This window comes from Pseudophryne corroboree (assembly GCF_028390025.1).
Source record: "Pseudophryne corroboree isolate aPseCor3 chromosome 3 unlocalized genomic scaffold, aPseCor3.hap2 SUPER_3_unloc_6, whole genome shotgun sequence".
Classification (NCBI taxonomy): Eukaryota; Metazoa; Chordata; class Amphibia; order Anura; family Myobatrachidae; genus Pseudophryne; species Pseudophryne corroboree.
Genome location: NW_026967552.1, coordinates 2,183,377 through 2,208,944, shown reverse-complemented (window position 1 = coordinate 2,208,944; position 25,568 = coordinate 2,183,377). Strand labels below are relative to the sequence as shown.

Genomic DNA, 25,568 nt, shown 5'->3' with positions numbered 1-25,568 from the left:
CCCATGAATCCCCTACATACTATATCCTCCCTGCACAAGCTCCTCAGTTCGTCTGACTCCCCTACCCCTCCCCTTTTTACCCAAAAATGGGAGAGCGATTTGAACATCTCACTTTCCGACAGGGAATGGGACTCTGTCTTTCTTAAAGCCCACAAGAGCTCCATTTGTATACAGGTCAGAGAAACGCAGTATAAGATCCTGATGAGATGGTACAGACACCCCACTCTTCTACACGCCATTTCCTCATCCATCTCACCTACCTGCTGGAGATGTCATAGAGATTTAGGTTCTCTACTACACATCTGGTGGACCTGCCCCCTTATTAAAAGTTTCTGGGATGATGTAATATCTATTTCCGGTGATATCCTAAGTATTTCTGTCCCATCTGATCCGGCCTTTTGGCTACTAAACCACTCCACTACCCCAATCTCTACTTATAAGACATCTTTACTACGACATCTTGGCAACGCCGCACGGCAGTGATCCCCACAATGTGGAAATCTATCAGTCCTCCTACAAGATATACCTGGTTCTCCAGACTAGACTATTATATGAACATGGAAGATGTATTATTGAGCGCTGCAGACAGACGTTCAGAATTTACTGCTATGTGGTGGCCTTGGATAGAATACAAGACATCTGAGTCGTATAAGTCTTACATTTCCTCTGTGAAGTGAGTGAGCGGCAAGAGACACTCCCTGGTTTGGTTTGCTAAAGGCCCCGGACCAGTATGCCCAACCCCCATCTCATTACAAATATCTTACTCTCCCTTTTTCAATATACTCGGTTCAGTCACCTCACTTTTCTGTTGTTTTCTTTTTCTTGTTATTCATCTATGCTTTATCATGTTTTCTTTTAATCCAAAATGTTAATACGGACTATAACTATACTGAATAATCGGCTATTAATCTGTATATGCTTAATTTGCCACTTTAACTTGCTGACGATTGATGTTCAGATATGTTCACAAGCTGTTATAAGTCTGTATTTGTTTCAATAAAAACAGATTATACAAAAAAAAATATTAGTGTGGCTCATAAACCCTCAATACCGGCTGGTGAACTGTTTTCTCCCTACCCCAGTGCACAGGAGAAGGAGAGTGTTTTTTTATCAATCAGGCTGGCACCTGTAGCGGCCATCAAGGATAAAGTTGCTAGTGAGTGCTTCTGCTAAATGCACTCTAGTCCTTGTGGAAACGCATCACATTATAACAACTTACCTGATTATATGTGCCTCACCTAATTAACCAAAACAACTGTGCAAGAAGTGGCTGGTTAAAGGCTGTGGTTTGGTAGAGAACATTTGCCTAATGTATTTATTTCTGGACTGAATCCAACACTGCCGACCTAATTTGATTCATACCTCCCACAAGAAGGAAAGTGGTTGGAGGTTCTTGTTTGAAAAGGAGGAATCGTGCTTGCATACTACCTCTAATTAATAAATGTATGCATAAGGGACATACTGAATACAAATTAACTCATTGTGCAGTTGGAACTGGAAATATACTATTCCATTCTACAGCTTTTTAAGAGATTGCATGCATGCATAACCTACTAATCATTGGTTAAATCTATTGTGAAATCTATCTGAAATCTCTTATATATTTTTTAATCATTAGATTAGTGGTGTAGATTAGTCTAAGTATATTGTGATAAAGGATAATATCAATATACAAGTAAATATATTCAGTGTAAGCAGTGATGGTTCTGATTGATTAAGGGTGATTAATGAGAATATATCACTGTGTGATGATTTAGAATGTATGTTATTAATTGTGTTTTAATTGTCATACCAGCCGGTATATGTTTACATTTATAGTATTGTGATCTTTATATCAGTAAAATATATTAATACCAAAGTGAAATAGCGCCTTCTCATTTTTTGCTTGTTGTATTACAGAAGGAAACTATAGGTCAGTTACACAATACAGTAAGAAAAGACAACACAGTAGGAAAATATGTCAGTAAGACAATACAGAAGGAAACTATAGGTCAGTAAGACAATACAGAAGAAACTATAGGTCAGTAAGACAATACAGAAGAAACTATAGGTCAGTAAGACAATACAGAAGAAACTATAGGTCAGTAAGACAATACAGTAAGAAACTATAGGTCAGTAAGACAATACAGTAGGAAACTATAGGTCAGTAAGACAATACAGTAGGAAACTATAGGTCAGTAAGACAATACAGTAGGAAACTATAGGTCACTAAGACAATACAGAAGAAAACCGTAAGACTATAAAGAAGGCAACTAGGTCAATAAGACCATACCGTAAGAAACTATATAGGACAGTAAGACATTACAGAGATAACTCGATCAGTAAAACATTACAGTAAGAAACCATAGGTCAGTAAGACAATACAGTAGGAAACTATAGGTCAGTAAGACAATACAGTAGGAAACTATAGGTCAGTAAGACAATACAGAAGAAACTATAGGTCAGTAAGACAATACAGAAGGAAACTATAGGTCAGTAAGACAATACAGTAGGAAACTATAGGTCAGTAAGACAATACAGTAGGAAACTATAGGTCAGTAAGACAATACAGTAGGAAACTATAGGTCAGTAAGACAATACAGAAGAAACTATAGGTCAGTAAGACAATACAGAAGGAAACTATAGGTCAGTAAGACAATACAGTAAGAAACTATAGGTCAGTAAGACAATACAGTAGGAAACTATAGGTCAGTAAGACAATACAGTAGGAAACTATAGGTCAGCAAGACAATACAGAAGAAAACCGTAAGACTATAAAGAAGGCAACTAGGTCAATAAGACCATACCGTAAGAAACTATATAGGTCAGTAAGACATTACAGAGATACCTCGATCAGTAAAACAATACAGTAAGAAACCATAGGTCAGTAAGACAATACAGTACGAAACTATAGGTCAGTAAGACAATACAGTAGGAAACTATAGGTCAGTAAGACAATACAGTAGGAAACTATAGGTCAGTAAAACAATACCATAGGAAACATCTAAAAAGCCTTTTTCTCTGACGTCCTAGTGGATGCTGGGAACTCCGTAAGGACCATGGGGAATAGCGGCTCCGCAGGAGACTGGGCACAAAAGTAAAGCTTTAGGACTACCTGGTGTGCACTGGCTCCTCCCCCCATGACCCTCTTCCAAGCCTCAGTTAGATTTTTGTGCCCGGCCGAGAAGGGTGCACACTAGGGGCTCTCCTGAGCTTCTTAGTGAAAGTTTAGTTTTAGGTTTTTTATTTTCAGTGAGATCTGCTGGCAACAGGCTCACTGCATCGAGGGACTAAGGGGAGAAGAAGCGAACTCACCTGCGTGCAGAGTGGATTGGGCTTCTTAGGCTACTGGACACCATTAGCTCCAGAGGGATCGAACACAGGCCCAGCCTCGGAGTCCGGTCCCAGAGCCGTGCCGCCGGCCCCCTTACAGAGCCAGAAGCAAGAAGAGGTCCGGAAAAATCGGCGGCAGAAGACATCAGTCTTCACCAAGGTACCGCACAGCACTGCAGCTGTGCGCCATTGCTCCTCAGGCACACTTCACACTCCGGTCACTGAGGGTGCAGGGCGCTAGGGGGGGGCGCCTTGATCAGCAATATTAACACCTTGGCTGGCGAAAATACACCACATATAACCCCCAGGGCTATATGGATGTATTTTAACCCCTGCCAGAATTCACCAAAAAGTGGGAGAAAAGGCCGCCGAGAAGGGGGCGGAGCCTATCTCCTCAGCACACGGGCGCCATTTTCCATCACAGCTCCGCTGGAAGGACGTCTCCCTGACTCTCCCCTGCAGTCCTGCACTACAGAAAAGGGTAAAAAAAAAAAAGAGAGGGGGGGCACTAATTTGGCGCAGTTTTGATAATAACAGCAGCTATAAAGGGAAAAGCACATTATATAGTGGTATTCCTGTCTATATATAGCGCTCTGGTGTGTGCTGGCATACTCTCCCTCTGTCTCCCCAAAGGGCTAGTGGGGTCCTGTCCTCTATCAGAGCATTCCCTGTGTGTGTGCGGTGTGTCGGTACGATTGTGTCGACATGTTTGAGGAGGAAAATGAGATGGAGGCGGAACAATTGCCTATAATAGAGTTGTCACCCCCTAGGGAGTCGACACCTGAGTGGATGAGCTTATGGAAGGAATTGCATGACAATGTCAGCTCTTTACGAAAGACAGTTGACGATATGAGACAGCCGGCTACTCAGCTTGTGCCTGTCCAGGGGTCTGAAACGCCATCAGGGGCTCTAAAACGCCCGTTACCTCAGATGGCAGACACAGACACGGATACTGACTCCAGTGTCGACGAAGAGACGAATGTGACTTCCAGTAGAGCCACATGTTACATGATTGAGGCAATGAAAAATGTTTTGCATATTTCTGATAATACAAGTATCACTAAAAAGGGTATTATGTTTGGTGAGAAAAAACTGCCTGTAGTTTTTCCTGTATCCGAGGAATTAAATGAAGTGTGTGATGAGGCGTGGGTTTCCCCCGATAAAAAACTGATAATTCCTAAAAGGTTATTGGCATCATACCCTTTCCCGCCAGAGGATAGGGCACGTTGGGAAACACCCCCTAGGGTGGATAAAGCGCTCACACGCTTGTCTAAACAGGTGGCACTACCCTCTCCTGATACGGCCGCCCTAAAGGAACCTGCCGACAGAAAGCAGGAAAATATCCTAAAATGTATATACACTCACACGGGTGTTATACTGCGACCAGCAATCGCCTCAGCCTGGATGTGCAGCGCTGGGGTGGCGTGGTCGGATTCCCTGACTGAAAATATTGATACCCTGGATAGGGACAGTATATTACTGACTATAGAGCATTTAAAAGATGCATTTTTATATATGCGTGATGCGCAGAGGGATATTTGCCGACTGGCATCAAGAGTTAGCGCGCTGTCCATTTCTGCAAGAAGAGGGTTATGGATGCAGCAGTGGTCAGGTGATGCGGATTCCAAAAGGCACATAGAAGTATTGCCTTATAAGGGGGAGGAGTTATTTGGGGTAGGTCTATCAGACCTGGTAGCCACGGCAACTGCTGGAAAATCCACATTTTTACCCCAGGTAGCCTCTCAACATAAGAAGACGCCGTATTATCAGGCGCAGTCCTTTCGGCCCCATAAGGGCAAGCGGGCAAAATGCTCCTCATTTCTGCATCGTGGCAGAGGGAGAGGAAAAAGGCTGCAGCACACAGCCAGTTCCCAGGAACAGAAGCCCTCTCCCGCCTCCGCAAAGTCCTCAGCATGACGCTGGGGCTTTACAAGCGGACTCAGGCACGGTGGGGGCCCGTCTCAAGAAGTTCAGCGCACAGTGGGCCCACTCGCAAGTGGACCCCTGGATCCTTCAGGGGGTATCTCAGGGGTACAAATTGGAATTCGAGACGTCTCCCCCTCGCCGTTTCCTAAAGTCTGCTTTACCGACATCTCCCTCAGACCAGGAGGCAGTATTGCAAGCCATTCACAAGCTGTATTCCCAGCAGGTGATAATCAAGGTACCCCTCCTGCAACAGGGAAAGGGGTATTATTCCACACTCTTTGTGGTACCGAAGCCGGACGGCTCGGTGAGACCAATTTTAAATCTAAAATCCTTGAACACTTACATACAGAGGTTCAAATTCAAGATGGAGTCACTCAGAGCAGTGATTGCAAACCTGGAAGAAGGGGATTATATGGTGTCTCTGGACATCAAAGATGCTTACCTACATGTCCCAATTTACCCTTCTCACCAAGGGTACCTCAGGTTTGTGATACAGAATTGTCACTATCAGTTTCAGACGCTGCCGTTTGGCTTGTCCACGGCACCCCGGGTCTTTACCAAGGTAATGGCCGAAATGATGATACTCCTTCGAAGGAAGGGAGTTTTAGTTATCGCTTACTTGGATGATCTCCTGATAAGGGCAAGATCCAGGGAACAGTTGGAAGTCGGGGTAGCACTATCTCAGATAGTGTTGCGGCAGCACGGTTGGATTCTCAATATTCCAAAATCGCAGCTGATCCCGACGACACGCCTTCTATTCCTAGGGATGATCCTGGACACAGTCCAGAAAAAGGTGTTTCTCCCGGAGGAGAAAGCCAGGGAGTTATCCGAGCTAGTCAGAAATCTCCTAAAACCAGGCCAAGTCTCAGTGCATCAATGCACAAGGGTCCTGGGAAAAATGGTGGCTTCCTACGAAGCAATCCCTTTCGGCAGATTCCACGCAAGAACCTTCCAGTGGGATCTGCTAGACAAATGGTCCGGGTCGCATCTTCAGATGCATCAGCGGATAATCTTGTCACCAAAGACAAGGGTGTCTCTCCTGTGGTGGTTGCAGAGTGCTCATCTTCTAGAGGGCCGCAGATTCGGCATTCAGGACTGGGTCCTGGTGACCACGGATGCCAGCCTGAGAGGCTGGGGAGCAGTCACACAGGGAAGAAATTTCCAGGGCTTGTGGTCAAGCTTGGAGACATCACTTCACATAAATATCCTGGAGCTAAGGGCCATCTACAATGCTCTACGCCTAGCAAGACCTCTGCTTCAAGGTCAGCCGGTGCTGATCCAGTCAGACAACATCACGGCAGTCGCCCACGTAAACAGACAAGGCGGCACAAGAAGCAGGAGGGCAATGATAGAAGCTGCAAGGATTCTTCGCTGGGCGGAAAATCATGTGATAGCACTGTCAGCAGTGTTCATTCCGGGAGTGGACAACTGGGAAGTAGACTTCCTCAGCAGGCACGACCTCCACCCGGGAGAGTGAGGACTTCATCCAGAAGTCTTCCACATGATTGTGAACCGTTGGGAAAAACCAAAGGTGGACATGATGGCGTCCCGCCTCAACAAAAAACTAGACAGGTATTGCGCCAGGTCAAGGGACCCTCAGGTAATAGCTGTGGACGCTCTGGTAACACCGTGGGTGTACCAGTCAGTGTATGTGTTCCCTCCTCTGCTTCTCATACCCAAGGTACTGAGAATTATAAGACGGAGAGGAGTAAGAACTATACTCGTGGCTCCGGATTGGCCAAGAAGGACTTGGTACCCGGAACTTCAAGAGATGCTCACAGAGGACCCGTGGCCTCTACCTCTAAGAAGGGACCTGCTCCAGCAAGGACCCTGTCTGTTCCAAGACTTACAGCGGCTGCGTTTGACGGCATGGCGGCTGAACGCCGGATCCTGAAGGAAAAAGGCATTCCGGATGAAGTCATCCCTACCCTGATCAAAGCCCGGAAGGATGTAACCGCACAACATTATCACCGTATTTGGCGTAAATATGTTGCGTGGTGCGAGGCCAGGAAGGCCCCTACAGAGGAATTTCAACTGGGTCGTTTCCTGCATTTCCTGCAAACAGGACTGTCTATGGGCCTAAAATTAGGGTCCATTAAGATTCAAATTTCGGCCCTGTCCATTTTCTTCCAGAAAGAACTGGCTTCAGTTCCTGAAGTTCAGACGTTTGTTAAGGGGGTACTGCATATACAGCCTCCTTTTGTGCCTCCAGTGGCACCTTGGGATCTCCAATGTAGTTTTGGGGTTCCTAAAATCACATTGGTTTGAACCACTCACCACTGTGGACCTAAAATATCTCACATGGAAAGTGGTAATGCTGTTGGCCCTGGCTTCGGCCAGGCGTGTGTCAGAATTGGCGGCTTTATCCTATAAAAGCCCTTACCTAATTTTTCATACGGACAGGGCAGAATTGAGGACTCGTCCTCAATTTCTCCCTAAGGTTGTTTCAGCGTTTCACCTGAACCAGCCTATTGTGGTACCTGCGGCTACTAGGGACTTGGAGGACTCCAAGTTGCTGGATGTAGTCAGGGCCCTGAAAATATATGTTTTCAGGACGGCTGGAGTCAGAAAATCTGACTCGCTGTTTATCCTGTATGCACCCAACAAGCTGGGTGCTCCTGCTTCTAAGCAGACTATTGCTCGTTGGATTTGTAGTACAATTCAGCTTGCACATTCTGTGGCAGGCCTGCCACAGCCTAAATCTGTAAACGCCCATTCCACAATGAAGGTGGGCTCATCTTGGGCGGCTGCCCGAGGGGTCTCGGCTTTACAACTTTGCCGAGCAGCTACTTGGTCAGGGGCAAACACGTTTGCTAAATTCTACAAATTTGATACCCTGGCTGAGGAGGACCTGGAGTTCTCTCATTCGGTGCTGCAGAGTCATCCGCACTCTCCCGCCCGTTTGGGAGCTTTGGTATAATCCCCATGGTCCTTACGGAGTTCCCAGCATCCACTAGGATGTCAGAGAAAATAAGAATTTACTTACCGATAATTCTATTTCTCGTAGTCCGTAGTGGATGCTGGGCGCCCATCCCAAGTGCGGATTGTCTGCAATACTTGTACATAGTTGCTGTTACAAAAATCGGGTTATTGTTGTTGTGAGCCATCTTTTCAGAGGCTCCGCTGTTATCATGCTGTTAACTGGGTTCAGATCACAGGTTGTATGGTGTGATTGGTGTGGCTGGTATGAGTCTTATCCGGGATTCAAAATCCTTCCTTATTGTGTACGCTCGTCCGGGCACAGTATCCTAACTGAGGCTTGGAGGAGGGTCATGGGGGGAGGAGCCAGTGCACACCAGGTAGTCCTAAAGCTTTACTTTTGTGCCCAGTCTCCTGCGGAGCCGCTATTCCCCATGGTCCTTACGGAGTTCCCAGCATCCACTACGGACTACGAGAAATATAATTATCGGTAAGTAAACTCTTATTTTAAAAGAGTTCCTCCTAACACCGCTCAATGCGCAGACATTTGTGCGCAGAATTAAAATCTTGCAGTAAAACCTATGGAGAATTAGTACTAATAACTTTTTGCTGCTAATTGGTTAGGGAGTTTTTGCGATGAACTGAATCCCCCCCATAAAGTGTTTATACATACAGTATGATGTTACATTGAGATTACCGCTGGAGGAAACTCTGCCACAATATTATTGAATGTAATTTAGCCCGTTCTCGTATGGGTGTAATATATTAATATTATTCTTACTGACCAGGATTACCAGCACTGAATCAGTTATCACCCAATATAATATACATGCCGATGTGTAACAACAAATACACTTGTTTTTTTATTACATTATTCACCTTTATACATTTACCTTTGTGTTTAATATATCACTGATTTATCTTACATACTTTACTGTACTTAATAAAGGTTATATATTATTTATTAGTGCGCAAACAGGACAGCACTGTCTGTTCTTTGCTGTTTTATTATTGCAAAGCCCAAGTCACCTATAGTAATCCCACATGAGCGTCATGTCACCTCTAGTAATCCCACGTGGGCGTCCATGTCACCTCTAGTAATCCCACATGAGCGTCCATGTCACCTCTAGTAATCCCACATGAGCGTCATGTCACCTCTAGTAATCCCACATGAGCGTCCCTGTCACCTCTAGTAATCCCACATGAGCGTCCCTGTCACCTCTAGTAATCCCACATGAGCGTCCCTGTCACCTCTGGTAATCCCACATGAGCATCCATGTCACCTCTGGTAATCCCACATGAGCGTCCATGTCACCTCTAGTAATCCCACATGAGCGTCCTTGTCACTTCTAGTAATCCCACGTGAGCGTCCTTGTCACTTCTAGTAATCCCACGTGAGCGTCCGTGTTACCTCTAGTCATCCCACGAGCATCCGTTTCACTTCTAGTAATCGCACTCGAGCGACCGTGTCACCTCTAGTCATCCCACGTGAGCGTCTGTGTCACCTCTAGTCATCCCACGTGAGCGTCTGTGTCACCTCTAGTCATCCCACGTGAGCGTCCGTGTCCCATCTAGTCATCCCACGTGAGCGTCCGTGTCACGTCTAGTAATCGCACATGAGCGTCCATGTCACCTCTAGTAATCCCACATGAGTGTTCATTGTTGACGAAGTTCCAGTCTAAGCATCCTTGTTTTGTAATAAACATAAAAGCAATGATTACAGGTAAAAAATGTCAGTTATAGAATTATATATTGCATCCTGTAACACCCTGGGTCTTGTCTGCTTTTATATTTCCATAATGTATTTTATTTCCAGCAGATGGACACACAAGCAGGAATATCTCAGAAGGACATCTAATGTTATCCCCGCATTGTGACATAAAAGATAATGGCAGTATACAGGATTCTCCAGGAGATAACCCCATTACCCGAATTATACATCCAGCTCTATCAGCTTATCCCCCTGATCCTGGGAAATGTTCTCCTGATCACTCTAAAATTGGTGCATCTGTTACAGCTCTGACAGTAGATATAGAGTTTCCCTGTTCTATAGATGCAAAATGTATTACACAGAACACAAAGCCTATTACCCATCAGCCAGCTGAGAGGCCATTTCCATGTTCTGAGTGTGGGAACTGTTTTGCATACAAATCAGCTCTTGTTATACATCAGAGAAGTCACACAGGTGAGAGGCCATATTCCTGTTCTGAGTGTGGGAAATGTTTCGCACACACATCAGCTCTTGTTACACATCAGAGAAGTCACACAGGTGAGAAGCCATATTCCTGTTCTGAGTGTGGGAAATGTTTCTCACAGACATCACATCTTGTTAAACATCAGAGAAGTCACACAGGTGAGAAGCCATATTCCTGTTCTGAGTGTGGGAAATGTTTTGCACAGACATCAGCTCTTGTTACACATCAGAGAAGTCACACAGGTGAGAAGCCGTACTCCTGTTCTGAGTGTGGGAAATGTTTTGCATACAAATCATATCTTGTTCCACATCAGAGAAGTCACACAGGTGAAAAGCCGTATTCCTGTTCTGAGTGTGGTCAATGTTTTGCACAGAAATCACATCTTGTTAAACATGAGAGAAGACACACAGGTGATAAGTCATTTTCCTGTTCCGAGTGTGGGAAATGTTTTGCACAGAAATCAGATCTTGTTCCACATCAGAGAAGTCACACAGGTGAGAAGCCGTATTCCTGTTCTGAGTGTGGAAAATGTTTTGTACGGAAATCAGTTCTTGTTAGACATGAGAGAAGTCACACAGGTGAGAAGTAATTTTCCTGTTCCGAGTGTGGGAAATGTTTTGCACAGAAATCAGTTCTTGTTACACATCAGAGAAGTCACACAGGTGAGAAGCCGTATTCCTGTTCCGAGTGTGGAAAATGTTTTGTACGGAAATCAGTTCTTGTTAAACATCAGCGATTTCACAGGTGAGAAGCCATTTTCATGCTGAGAGAGAAATAAATCCGCTCTTGTTGAACATATTAGACATTACCCAAATACGGAACCATTTAAATCTTCTGGAGTATAATTATCACTGTCATGCAATGTTCCTCAAGGGTCAATCCTATCTCCTAAGCTTTATAAAATATACATGCTACCACTGGGTTATATAATCAGACATCATGGCCTGGTCTACCACTGCTATGCAGATGACCTGCTTTTTGCTCCATGTACTGAGAACCGAATACCAATCCTAAATGGTTGTCTAGCTGAGCGCCAGGGGTGGATGATGCCAGTTGGCTGTGATTCAGTCTTTGTGAAACATAATAGAAGCTCACCAGCAAAGGACAAGACTACAGCTTTACCAACCATCTGGATTTATGCTTTGGTGTTCAGAATTGCAAAATACTGAACATGTGCTGAATCTTTGTGATGTCCTGGTTTGTGGCTGACACTGACATTGGGTATCTGCCACATACAAATCCTCATTCTTCCATCTGTGGACCATAGCCAGAATCAAGCACTTGATTCCCTCAGAAGTTCATAGACTACTGCAATGCCATCTACCTGGGTCACCCAGCAAAAGAATTACAGAGCTTGCAGCTAGTACAGAATGCAGCAGCCAAGCTGTTACCTAACCAGCCCGTTCCTGCCTCATAACACCCATTCTCTGCTCCCTTCACTGGCTGCCTGTAAGATGACAAATCTATTTCATAATTGGCTAACTGACCTTCCCAGCCTAACATTACATGGTCCACGGTACTAGAAGCAGCTTCTGCCTCCTTACTGCCCTGCTTGCTGGCTTCTACAGATGAAGGACTGTTACCAGCAGTACCAAGAATCTCCTGTAATTCATTTATGGGTTGAACGTTTAGCTTTGACCATGGAACTCACTGCCTTGCACATTCCAAGAGGCCTCCACTCTAGAGACCTTCACAAGCAGACTGATGACTGTTACTCATGCTTTTCATTAATGTACCTCTATTTACTTCCTAAATAATACATCCCAAATGCTTAGGTCTTTTTTCTGCTGTTTATTTAGTATCTTGTGCTTTGTGTAAATGTGAATGTCTAATACCAGTTTGCACAATCTGTATTGCTGCATGACAGTATGGCGGCCATTGGAACGTGTTTTCACTTCTTCTAGTTTGCCTAACTTGTTGCAGACACTCATCTTGATAAGGAGTGCCGAGTGTTTTCTGATACAAGATCCTATCCATATATACCCTGTACATTACCATGTGCATTAGAGTCACCCGGGTTCCATCTGCGGTGGTTTGTTGTATGTTACATCTATATGGTGCGGATACTCCCCGGTATGATTTCATAATAAAAGCTTTTGATTGCATCTAATTATTGCATTATAGCTTTTATTTTTTTATTCTGTTTTATATTCCCGTCTGAGTAATTACGCCATAATGTCTAATCTCGGAGTGGACCCCAGAAGATGTAAAGAAACCGTGTAAGTGTTCCATCATTCTGTTACGTGTAAGCATACAGGTAAGTGATGGCACGGTGGTCACTGACCGTCACATTCCGGTGGTATAATGGAAGTGGGACTGTCTGGGCTTATTCTAGTCTACTGCAGAAATAAAAAAAAATCAGCCTTTATCCTGCTTAAAAAAATGACAAAGCCCATAAATCAAGCTTGCCCGGACAAGAAAGAAGCCACATTAATGGTGGCACATCATATAGGCTGAGGACCTATGCTTATGGTATATATGGCATAACTCACTCTTCACCCACAAAAACCTTCCCTTCACCATTCACAATGTCCACCATTGCCCCTTCAGAAGGGACACAACTTTCCTTTGCTTTTTCCACCTCCTCCTTCACAGAGCCCAGGACCACCTCCATGACCATTTCATGTTTATCTGGAGGCCAGGCATCTGGGAGGTTTGTGGCCTGAGATAGCCACAGAACCACCAGGTAGTGGGCAAAAAGAATCCACAGCCTCCTGAGGAACTGGAGAGTCCAAGGATCCACCCCGCATGAGGCAGAGAAGGGTCAACCACAAGGACTCGCTCACCAATTTCCTTCCTAAAAGCTGCTCTTTACCCAGTTTGGAACCTGTGGGATCCCACTCCAATTTCCCTTGAGAGTCCTTACCCTCACTAATCCCTTCTAAACCTACTAGTTCCTTCCCCGTCCACCCACTCCTCCTTTTTAAGCTTTTCACCACCTGCTGTGTGAGTCCCATCCAACTACTCCATTCCTTGACTCATTGGTGTAGCAACCCCCTTCTCCCCACCCCCACCACACTGCTTCACTGCAGTTAAGCTGTGAGACTTGCTGCTAGCAGTACTCACTACTCTGCACACACACTCACATCATGATTACACAGCTGTGCCAGAGACACTGTCTCACTGACAACCAGGACGAGACACTCCCAGAAAGGCATGTATGTATGAGTACGGAGAGAGTGGTCGCAGTGGGGCTGCATGACTGACAGCTGAGCCTGTCACGTCAGTGAGGTGACAAAATGCAAGATATAATTACCTAGCTAAATCAGGCGCTAATGCAATGTTACATGTATTAAATGAGCACCAAATATATTGATTATTAGATAGCAGCTCCTATGCGGCAACTGGATGCCTTAGACGATATAGATTGTTTACGTTTCAATAGAGACATAAAAGATGGTATATAAATAAAATATTTCTAATATTTATTAGAGTTCAACACAATAAAAACAGTTATGCCAATAATAACCAGATAAAATGTAGCCACAATATTTCTGATTGTATATAAACTGTATACATATTCAGCTGTAATCACTCACATTAGATCGATTGTACTTAAATGCAGCTGAATCAGCTGATATGTGCAGTACTGCGGTCCATTAATTAACATAATAGAGTGAAGGAGTCCTCCAATTTATGTATATACCAGAGGGATCCCACGGTATTAAAGTGGATAATTTGAGTAGTTCAGTATCCTCTCTTATAGGTCAGTGTTCTCATCCAATGTTGGTAATCTCCGCTGGTTCCCATCAATAGCAAAGTGCAGTGTGAGCTACAAGCGGCTGCAGGTATCCCTAACAGATGGACCAGAGGGAGATGCCGCGAGCTCCGATGATCAGTCTGCAGACGGTGTCTCACCACAGGGGCGGGCGGTAGCATTCCGTCCCGTGTGACAGCGGTGAGGATCAATGAAATTGTTTATAGCAGGGTTAAACTAAGTGGATGAATCTCCTTCAATGGACCGACAGTAGCTACAACCCTCAACGCGTTTCTCCACCACAGGCAAACAGCGGTTTTCTCAGGAGATATGAATGCCCAATGAAGAAGTAAATGGGTATTTAAACCGTTTGTATCCAATTGGCTTTTGAGTGGTGATATGCACACCTGAGTGAATGCTCGGTGTTGCTTAATTTGTATAGAGTTGATCCACATGATGTAATTAATACAGGTGCTCTTTTGTTAAAAAGAAAAAAGAACTATACAGATAATATCAAGCTTAAACAATAAAATTAGTACTTATAGTAGATAGTGGTGGGAAAACAAAGAACACACTAATCCCCATATATATGTATATACAGATAGAATTTCTAATGGACATACAGATACCTAATATGTCACTTTATTAGTTTGACATTAAATATGTCTTGCTTTCTAGAGATTATTTTTTATATATAGTTTGAATATTTATTCTCTCTATTCCTTTGAAGGGGTTTCGTGTTTCAAGTTATTCCCACCACTTTCTAAAAACATATATTCAATATAAAAAGGAATCTCTAAGGAATATAACCATTAATTTAATTAGAAAGCTCCAAGAAACAAGTAAAAACCCACCCAAAGCATATTGGACCAAACCACTGTATTCAAAAGATTAGGAGAGAAAATATTCAAATAGATGTTCCTAAGATTTACAGATAATAATAATTAAATAGAAAAATCTTTTCTGAATCATCCGTCGTTGTGACAGAGACCATCTGAGTTAGCCATGTGCATCGTCATATTCAGTGTAAATGTTTTCGTTGAGACCTAGAGGGAACAAAGTATCTATCATACAAATCCAGTATGCTTCCCTCTTACAGAGGAGGTTATATCTATCCCCACCTCGGAATGTCTGTTTTATATGTTCAACTCCCTGTATGGACAGAACCCCACAATCACCTCCATGGAGTGAGCAAACATGTCTAGGTACACGGTGTTTAGTTGACTTTTTAAGAATTAATCTTCTATGTTCTAAAAACCTAGAGAGCGTATTGTTCTACCGACATATTGGCAACCGCAAATGCAGGAGATTACATAAACCACAAATGTTGTCTGGCAGTTTATATTGCCCACTATATCGACGTATTCTTTAGTTCTATATGATAAGAATTATGATCGTCAGTGAGGTGGATGGGGCATCCCATTCCCAGCAGGAACAGCACACTATATGTAAGAGCCGGAGCGGTGCAGGGCTACTGGCTGACAGCCTAGCATCTCGGTGCAGCCGCAGAAGTCTGTAAATGATGGGAAATAACATCTGGCCCATGGCTACTGTGAGGAAATGAGAGGTCTGTGACAATATAGCTATGCCTCATTTCTCATGTCAGATATGTACTTTTTATACCCATATCCCTATACATTCATCTGTTTCCCCATTCTCCATAACATGTCCATTACTGCTCACCCAATATTGTGTTTAAATCAACCTTAATATTGTTAATATATGCAATTGTGTTACGTTATCTGTTACAACTTTAGATAATGTATTCATGTTAGACCTAGTTTTCTATTGTTTACTACCACCACAGTGGACACTCAAAGGGTGAGTCATATAAGGTACCATTGTCCCTTTTTGTTTACTCCCTATTGTCCAACAGTGAGCTGACCAGACATGGTTGCTCTCTGGCTGATGTAATCACCTTGATTAGAATATGTATTGTATTCCAATGCTGTAAGATCCTTAGACAAAGAAGTCACACAAACCCCATGTAATATGAAGCTTCTGGGGGTATAAGTAGAGCTAACCAGAGAGCTGAAAGAGATTCTATGCTCCATGACTAAGAAGTGATGTTCTGGCAGGAGTTTGTGGTGGGAATTGTCATGTGGAATTGGATTACAGAGGTGTGTTGAGCTGTTTATAGCCCATTCTGTTCAATAAACCACTGTTGGTTTTTCATCTACCACTGTGCCTGAGTGATTTGGAACCCAGTATCTTCACAGCTACTATCGATGGCGGGTAACTACCTGGCTCTCTGCCTTTGATGGTAAAACTAGTTATCATCAGGTATAGACCATCAATGATTCCTGATCATTAATGGTTGATGGCCAATTCTAGACCAGACCCTGAGAGAACACAGCCACCACCAGATCCACAATGTGTACCTGGAAGCTGCCACATCTGGCACTTTGTCACCCGCCATCAGATCTACCTTCTCCTACAGAGCCACCTCTCCACAGCTTTCCACATCTAAGCTGGAACTCTGCAGGTTTTCTTCACCACCAGCTTGGATCTCCTTTGCATCAGCATCCTGGATAGCCTTACACAGGTCCATGGAATCAGCATTATGATAAGTTTTTACTTTCTCTTTCATCCTCTAGGGGACACTGGAGTTCCATTTAGACATTAGGGGTGTGAAGTCTGCGATCCGGAGGTGTGGCACAATCTTAAAAATTTGCATTGTCTGCACAGCCGGCTCCTCCCCCTTCAAGCCCCTCATGCCTCAGTTTTGAAAATTGTGCTAGAGGTGAAGCACATAGGAGCAGATAGCTCCTGACTAGATTACATCTTCACAACAGGCTGCGTCAACCTAAGAAAAGGGGGACAAATCTTATGTTGATCTGAGAGACAAAGATCCCTACTGAAGGGATCCGCATCTCTCATCAGGAGATCCTCTGTTCTTCAAACGTGAGTACTGATTATAAATGGGCCAGTAATATATCTTAAGTCCCTGCATATTGGTTACATAAATGTATTTTTAACAGAAAGCGCCACTTATAATGCGGCTTAAATAGCGCCGCTAACAGAAGTGACAGTGGGGATAGCGGGTCGCGCTGCTAACAGATACGGGTACAGCGCGCCCGAGTCCCGCGTGTGCTACAGCAGAGACAGCGCCGCTGACAGACCCTTTCATAAGTGCCCGCGCGGAAGGGAGACTCGGATCGCATGGCTGGGGCAGATTGCTTGTGCAGCGCGCCCGGGTCCCGAGTGCGCTACGAACGGGGCGCGACGGCACAGCGCGGGGGTGAACTGGCGGCTCGGTTACAGGGAGCCGGAGAAAGAAGCGGGTCACAGCGTGTGAGGGGGACACAGATGGTACGGCTCTCTTGTGGGAGAGTGCAGAGGCAGCGCAGGCATTTAGATGATAGACACTAAATTATTAGACGGCGGCCATTTTAAAATACAGTACAGGCGCCAAAACTGAGGGGCAGGGAGCAGCCCTCCCCCTCTTATGCTTTATCAAATGAGGAATATTTTCAAGGGACTTCTGAAGTTCAGTTAGGCTCCCCCTGCTGGTGGAAAGATTATATAGCATGAATACTGAGGATCTCCTGAAAAAAAAACAATAACTCATTATTACTTATATTTTCAAGGGACTTCTGATCAAAAATCCTGAGGAAAATTCTGGGAGTACGTGGACAACCCTTTCATCATAGCTGATTGACAGCTGGGCTTGTGAGGGCTGCTAACCGACTGGTGTTTTAAATTTTGATTATTAATTATTTTTATTGTTTTATTTTATTTTTATTTGTAAGATAAGTTTTTTTATTTGCATATCTTAAACAAAAAAAAGACAAATTATTACAGCCGGTTCCAAACACTTCACTCCCGTCATATATTACAAGCTTTCTTTTCCTGAATACAGGGTGAAAGCTTTGTTTAATTGTCAACTAAAGGGTTAATCATGTCTAAGGCAGCAACCAAGACATCAAGGACCTATTACGTGTGTACGAAATGTTATAAGAAGGATATTCTTACGGAAAGAATATCCAAGGAAATGGCGGAATCACGCAAACAACAATCAGAGTGGGCTGCGGGATTCTCAAAAACGATGGAAGAGTTCCTCATTAAATTAATGCCACCCGCACAAGCAGACACAAATGTGCGCAGGGCAGTTAAAAGACCCCTTCCTGTGGTTCAGGTAACAGAGGAAGAGGATGGTATTATTATAGATACGGAGGAAGGTGAATGAATTCAATCTAACCTGGACACCGACTCTACGGAAGAGGATTCGGCAATCTCAGGTATTGACTCCTTAATTGATGCAGTTAAAGACGTCCTGGACTTTAAGGGAGAAGAGATTAAGGAACCTGAGGAATTCGATTTATTCGAATCCCAGAAACCACGTTCAGCAGTGTTTCCCATTCCTAAATCTCTCCAAACTCAAATGGAGGAGGCATGGAAACAACCTGATAAACGTTTTCAATTCCCGAAAACGATTTCAGGTAACGTACCCTAGGAAGATTATCAAAAAAGACAATTTTGCCAATACCTAATGTAATGACTTTAAAGGATATTTCAGATCGTAATGTTGACACAGCTTTAAAGTCGATTTTTGTAGCAGCAGGTGCAGCACAGAGGCCTACCCTCATCTGTGCTTGGGTTAACAAGGCCATGGGAGCATGGGCCAGTCGTATTATACAAGCTATTGAGGAGGAAAATAGCTTGGAAGAGATTACGCATCTGGCAGAACACATTCGAGAATCGGCTTCATATTTATGTCAGGCATCTAAGGATGCTAGTAGAATTGCCACTGCACATCTCTGCATCGGCCATATCGCCAAGGAGAATTTTATGGCTTAGGGAATGGCAGGGAGATTCTGACACTAAAAATGCAGTGCAAGCTATTCCCTTTGCGGGGTGATACGCTTTTCGGTCCAGAATTGGACAAGTGGATTTCCCAAGCTACAGCTGGGAAGTCCACATTCCTGCCTACTCCTTATACAAGAACCACTCCACAGGTTAAAAGGGGTTATTCGGGACCAACGTTTAATTCCTTCAGATCTCAGTTCTTTCGAGGCCGAGGAAGTGGTTTTGGTGGACCAGCACATGGGGGCAGAGGTAGAGGCCGCTCACAGGCAATGACCAGAAAGCAGAATAAACCTGCTTAAAAAAATGTGGCATGACGGTCTCCCATCTCACCTGGGGTCTCCCCTGGTGGGCGCAGGACTGGAGGGGTTTCAGGACACATGGACCAACACCTCTCCAGAGAGCTGGATAAACAACATAATCTCTCAGGGGTACAAGTTGGATTATCAAGAGAGACATCACAGTCAATTTTTTACAACAGGTTTCCTCGGTGCCCTCAGAAGGCAAAGGCGTTACTTACAGCAATTCAAAAATTGCTACAGTCAGAGGTAATTGTTTCAGTTCCTACCCCTCAGAGAGGAATGGGATTTTATTCCAGTCTTTTTGTCGTGCCAAAGCCAGACGGAACAGTAAAACCAATTCTAAATGTAAAAGTTTTTAAACCAATTTCTAAGAATTTACAAGAATTTACAAATTCAAGATGGAATCAATACAGTCTGTCATTGCAGGTCTAGAACACAAGGAGTTCATGATATCCATAGACATAAAGGATGTGTACCTGCATATCCCAATTTGGTCTCCCCACCAAGCTTACCTATGGTTTGCATTGGTGAAGGATCATTATCAATTCAGAGCTCTACCGTTCGTTCTATCTTCAGCCCCTCTTCACGAAGAGCATGGCGGTTATGGTGGCAGAATTGAGAGTAAGGGGAGTCACTATAATACCTTATCTAGACGATCTCCTAATCAAAGCCTCTTCTCAGGAGAAGCTGGTAAAGGATGCTCACACATCTCACCAATTTCTGATTCAACACGGATGGATAGTGAACTTCAAGAAATCCAGCCTCATTCCAACACAACGGATTCAGTTACTAGGTCTTATGTTGGACACGGTGAAATTGAGAATTTTTCTGCCAGAATCCAAGATTTAGGACATTGGATTTAGGAAGTTGGTGACTCAAGTACTAGGGGCACCGACTGTGTCTCTACATCTCTGTGTACAACTTCTAGGAAAGATGGTAGCGTCATTCAAAGCTATCCAGTATGGAAGACTTCATTCCCGATCCTTTCAGATGAATCTCATTGCTCAGGGAGCAGGTTCGCAATTGGCTACTTCATCGGAAAATCAGACTTCAACCACAAGTACGTGTCTCCCTGACATGGTGGTTGATGCACAAGAATCTCGCAGCAGGAAAGAGATTCGGCATTTGGGACTGGAGGATTCTGACAATGGACACCAGTCTCAAAGGTTGGGGTGCCGTCCTGGAAGACCATCAATTTCAGGGAAGGTGGACGCCTCAAGAGAGCAGATTACCCATAAACATTATTGAACTAAGAGCTGTTTACAACGCACTTCTACACGGATACAGTCGGACAATGTCACGACAACGGCTTACATAAACCGTCAAGGGGGAACGAAGAGCAAGATGGCGTTGAGGTTATCAACAAAGATCCTGTTGTGGGCGGAAAGGCGAAATATCATCCTCTCTGCAATATTAATTCCAGGAGTAGAAAACTGGGAAGCAGATTATCTCAGTCGACAAGACATGCATCCGGGAGAGTGGTGTCTTCATCCGCGGATTTTCAAGATGTTAGGGAGGAGATGGGGTCTTCCGCAGATCGACCTCATGGCATCGAGGCAGAACCACCAGCTGCCCAGATATGTATCCAGGACAAGGGATACTGCAGCAGAAGGAGTAGATGCGTTGACGCTTCCTTGGGATTACGAAAGGATGTACATCTTTCCACCCTTCCCTCTCATACCAAAGATACTGAAACGGTTGAAACGAGAACGAGTGTGGGCGATTCTTATCGCACCAGATTGGCCACGCAGGAGTTGGTACTCGGACCTGCAGGGATTACTGTCAGAAAGCCTGTGGAGGTTACCTCAAAGAGAGGACTTACTATCTCAAGGACCGTTTCTTCACCCAGACCTGAAGAGACTGCGTTTGACGGCGTGACTGTTGAAACCCGGATCTTAAGAAACAGAGGAATACCAAGATTGGCTATTCCTACGATGATTGCGGCTAGAAAGCCGGTTATAGCGGAGCATTACTACAGTATTTGGAAGAAATATATAGACTGGTGTCAGGAACGTGGATGGGATTCGAAAACCTTCCACTTATCCAGACTTTTACTGTTCCTTCAAGCAGGCCTGACATTAGGCCTGCGATTGGGATCTCTGAAGGTTCAGGTGTCGGCTCTTTCCATTCTTTTTCAACAACGGTTGGCATCCGTTGCCAGAGGTTCAAACTTTTTTGCAAGGGGTGCTACGGATACAGCCCCCTTTTCGTACCCCCACGGCAACGTGGGACCTGAATTTGGTATTAGATTTTTTTAAATCTCCTTTGTTTGAACCGTTAATACGGACAGACCTGAAATATCTTTCTTGGAAGGTAACATTGTTGCTAGCCTTAGCTTCGGCTAGACGGGTCTCTGAGTTGGGAGCCTTGTCGTGTAAAAGTCCCTTTTTGATTTTTCACGAGGATCGGGCGGAACTCCGTACAAGAGCTGATCTCCTTCCTAAGGTAGTTTCGGGTTTTCATGTAAACCAACCAATTGTGGTCCCATCTTTCCAGAGTCCAGCAGATGGGGATGTGTCATTGGATGTGGTACGAGCTTTAAGGGTGTACGTACAAGTTACATCATCCTTTAGGAAGTCAGATCATTTGTTCGTACTTTATGATGGGCCAAAGAAAGTTGGCCAGCTTCTAAGCAGTCCCTGTCTCGTTGTATTAGACTTGCTATTAGACAAGCGTATATTTCCAGTGGTAAACAGGTTCCATTGCGGACAAGTGCGCATACCACTAGATCAGTGGGTGCCTCCTAGGTGGCTGCCAGAGGGGTCTCCACTACCCAACTGTGCAGAGCGGCGACGTGGTCCTCAGCCCACACGTTCGCAAAATTTCTATACCTTTGCGTCCGAAGATTCTAACTTCGGACGTTTGGTTTTGCAGGTAACAGACAGCACTCCCTCCCTGGGAGATAACTTTGGGACGTCCCCTAATGTCTAAATGGAACTCCAGTGTCCCCTAGTGGATGGAAGAGAAAAGAGGATTTTGGTACTTACCGATAAATCCGTTTCTCTGAATCCTCTAGGGGACACTGGACGCCCGCCTCTGTGCTGTCAATCCTGCTGTGTTCATAGTTCTTGTTCATACAGTTCGTACAAACAGCGTTGGTTTTCGTTTAAAGATGTTCTGGGATGCTGTTTCGCATGTTGCACGGTTCGGTTCCTCGCCATAGGCTCTCATACGTGTCCTCATCTCTCGGTCCAATTTTCAAAACTGAGGCATGAGGGGCGTGAAGGGGGAGGAGCCGGCTGTGCAGACAATGCAAATTTTTAAGATTGTGCCACACCTCCGGTTCGCAGACTTCACACCCCTAATGTCTAAATGGAACTCCAGTGTCCCCTACAGGATTCAGAGAAATGGATTTATCGGTAAGTACCAAAATCCTCTTATTTGCTGCAGCTGCTGTATAGTTCCTGTGATTTCCTCCAGCTCATTAATCAGCTGCACCAGCTCCTCATTTCCTGTAACTCTCTCTCTCCCAGCTGCTGCAACAGTTTTTTCTCCTGCAGGGTCCACAGGTTATCCACAGGATAACATTGGGATATGATGATGCAACAGATTTGCACCAAACGGTCAAAGCTTTCGGCCTGCCAGCATGCAGTGGGCCCATCCATGTATCTCCACCTCCTGGTTCAGGCAAATCAGTTTTTTGTTTGGTGTGACAGGAGCCAGACCATGGTCAAGAGGGCTGCTGGTTTTAGCAGCCATAAGCTTTCTTATTTTATTTTTATAGTCTTTTTCTTGAGTGATCTTTCTAAAAAGCGTCTTATACGTACCTTAGAAAGAGTCGCTCCAACAATTCCCCGCCGAGTTGTGACAATGCTTACCCACGTGTACAGTGCCTTTTTGGTGGGCGTCTGTGTCGGATATACTAGCAAGTCCAGCAGAAGTTACCAGGCTGTGGCTGGAGCATGGGGAGAAGGTAAGGCATCGGCTCTGCTTAGAGGGGGAACACGGACACAGCTGCACTGTTTTGGAGGAGACTACCAAACAGTCACTGACGTGGCTGCCACCTAAGGTGCATCAGTGCTAGGCCTTCGGGATCATAGGCTCCAGAGGTAGTATGAGGCCACGATCCCTGGGATTAATGTCAGCAGTGGAGAGTCAGACTCTCCCCTGGTCGCCCCTCCCCCCGGTTCATGACCAGTTTCCTCAGAGTCTCCCGCCATGAACGGTTTTCCGTCTTCTGTCTGAGACGCTGTGTATCTAAAAAGACCCAGTCGCAGCATAGGCGGCTGTGTGACTGGTGCGTCAGTGTTCTCTTGGGCGTCTGTGTTCACTGTAAATTGACAGGGCGAGTGTATACACTATTAGCGTCTGGATCCACTCAGCGTTCGCTAATGTATTGATCAGTCCTGGATGTGGGGCGAGTCTCCCTGTATCCCAATCTACTGAGCCGGGTAATACAGCACTAAGTCTCTATCTACCTTTTGAGTACGAATAGTTGGATAAGTGCCGGATGCATATGAGTCTAATAATTATTACTGTTGTTTCTTTTGCTATGCGTCTGAATACAGTTAAACTCCTATATAAGGTAATGGTTACATAGTTACATAATTAGTGAGATTGAAAAGAGGCAAAATGCCCATCGGGTTCAACCTGTATTCTGTGATCAGCTGATCATATTATAATTTACCTGCTGATGTAGTGGCTTAGTACCAATTGACAACAATGATTATTACCACTCTCAGTTTAATGTCACTGTGTTAAATGCTATAACCCTGGATACCCTTTCCAGTTAGAAATTTGTCTAATCGGTTTTTAAATGCATTTACAAAATTGAACACGATATTGTGTTTTTTGTCCCAAAATGCATAATTTTGCATTTTTCTATATTGAACCTCATTCCCCATTTAGACGCCCAGGCTTCAAGTTTAAATAAGTCATTTTGTAGAGACTCCACATCGCTATCTGAATTAATTACCTTACACAGCTTAGAATCATCCACAAAGATTGACACTGTGCTTTCCAGGACTATTCCTAGATTGTTGATACATTTATTGATCAGTAGCGGGCCAAGTATGGACCCTTGTGGTATTCCGCTAACTACTGGTGCTCAGCTGGAGAACATCCCGTTGACCACTACTCATTGTGCTATGTTATCCAACCAATTAACTATCCATGTACAAATAGTATATCCTAGTCCAAGTTCCCTTAATTTGATGATCAGTCTCCTGTGAGGCACTGTTTCGAAGGCTTTTGCAAAATCTAAATACACCACATCCACGGCTTTTTGCTGATCAAGATTCTCGCTCACTTCCTTGCAGAAGCTAATTAAGTTAGTTTGACATGATCTGTCCCTTACAATCCCTTTTACTAATAATCTTATTAACCTGCAGATAATCCTCTATGCTATTCCTCAAGATACCTTCCAATAATTTGCCCACTATAGAGGTTAAGCTAACTGGTCTATAATTACCAGAATTATTTTTAGTTCCCTTTTTAAATAAAGGCACTACCTCCGCTATGCGCCAATCCTTAGGTACCTTGCCTGATCTGATTGAACTTTGGAAAATCAAGTATAGGGGTCTTGCTAGCTATGACCTAAGCTCTGTAATAACCCTCGGATGAAAACCATCTGGGCCTGGTGATTTATTCTTTATTTTGCTAAGTCTCTCAAGGACAACAAGTATCCAGCCAAAAGTCATTACCTCACTATCTTTAGACACTACTTTCTCCGACTGATCCTCCCTGGTGAATACTGAGGGAAAAAAATTGTTCAGTGTTTCTGCTTTTATTTTATCATCGTTTATCAAAGCTCCCAATTCATCTTTTAATGGGCCTACGTTCTCCTTCTTTAACCTTTTACTGTTTATGTATTTATAAAACTTTTTAGGATTGCTTTTACTCTCTGTAGCGATTTGCTTTTCGTTTACAATTTTTGCTGCAATTATTACTTTTTTGGATTTTTTATTGCATTCCTTGTAATGCTGGAATGACTCCTCCAATAGATTTAAATGTTTTGAAAGCACGCCTCTTTTTAACCTTTGCTTCTTTGACCCCCTTATTAAGCCACATTGGTTTGTATTTAGTACTCCTGTGTTTACTGCTCATGGGAATGAATTTGTGAATATGCTCATGGGAATGTAATTGTGAATATTGCTATCAAGCAACCCTTTTAAATCATCCCACATTTCCGTTGTGTCTTTACCATGAAACAAAACTTCCCAATCAATCTCATTTAGTGCCTGTCTCAGCATATTGAAATTAGCTTTTCTAAAGTTAAATGTTTAGTTGCTCCCTTATAGCTATGTTTCTTGAAACTGATGTCGAATGTGATCATATAGTGGTCACTGTTTCCCAATGTCTCCCCAACTTTAGTGTTTGATATAATGTCCACATTATTGGTAATAACTAGGTCCAGAATAGTTTTACCTCTAGTTGGGTCCTAGACTAATTGAGTTAAGTATTGATCCTTTA

General features: G+C 44.0%; 1 protein-coding gene across 1 annotated transcript in view; it reads left to right on the top strand.

Annotated features, from left to right (window-relative positions):
- The window catches only part of LOC134984521 (zinc finger protein 391-like), a 60,232-nt gene extending 47,793 nt beyond the window's left edge, over positions 1 to 12,439 (top strand). The window contains exon 3 of the mRNA XM_063950087.1: positions 9,974 to 12,439. Within this exon, the coding sequence (XP_063806157.1) occupies positions 9,974 to 10,941 (968 nt within the window). The 3' untranslated portion in view covers positions 10,942 to 12,439. The remainder of the gene's footprint in view (positions 1 to 9,973) is intronic.
- The last annotated feature ends 13,129 nt before the right edge of the window (positions 12,440 to 25,568 follow it).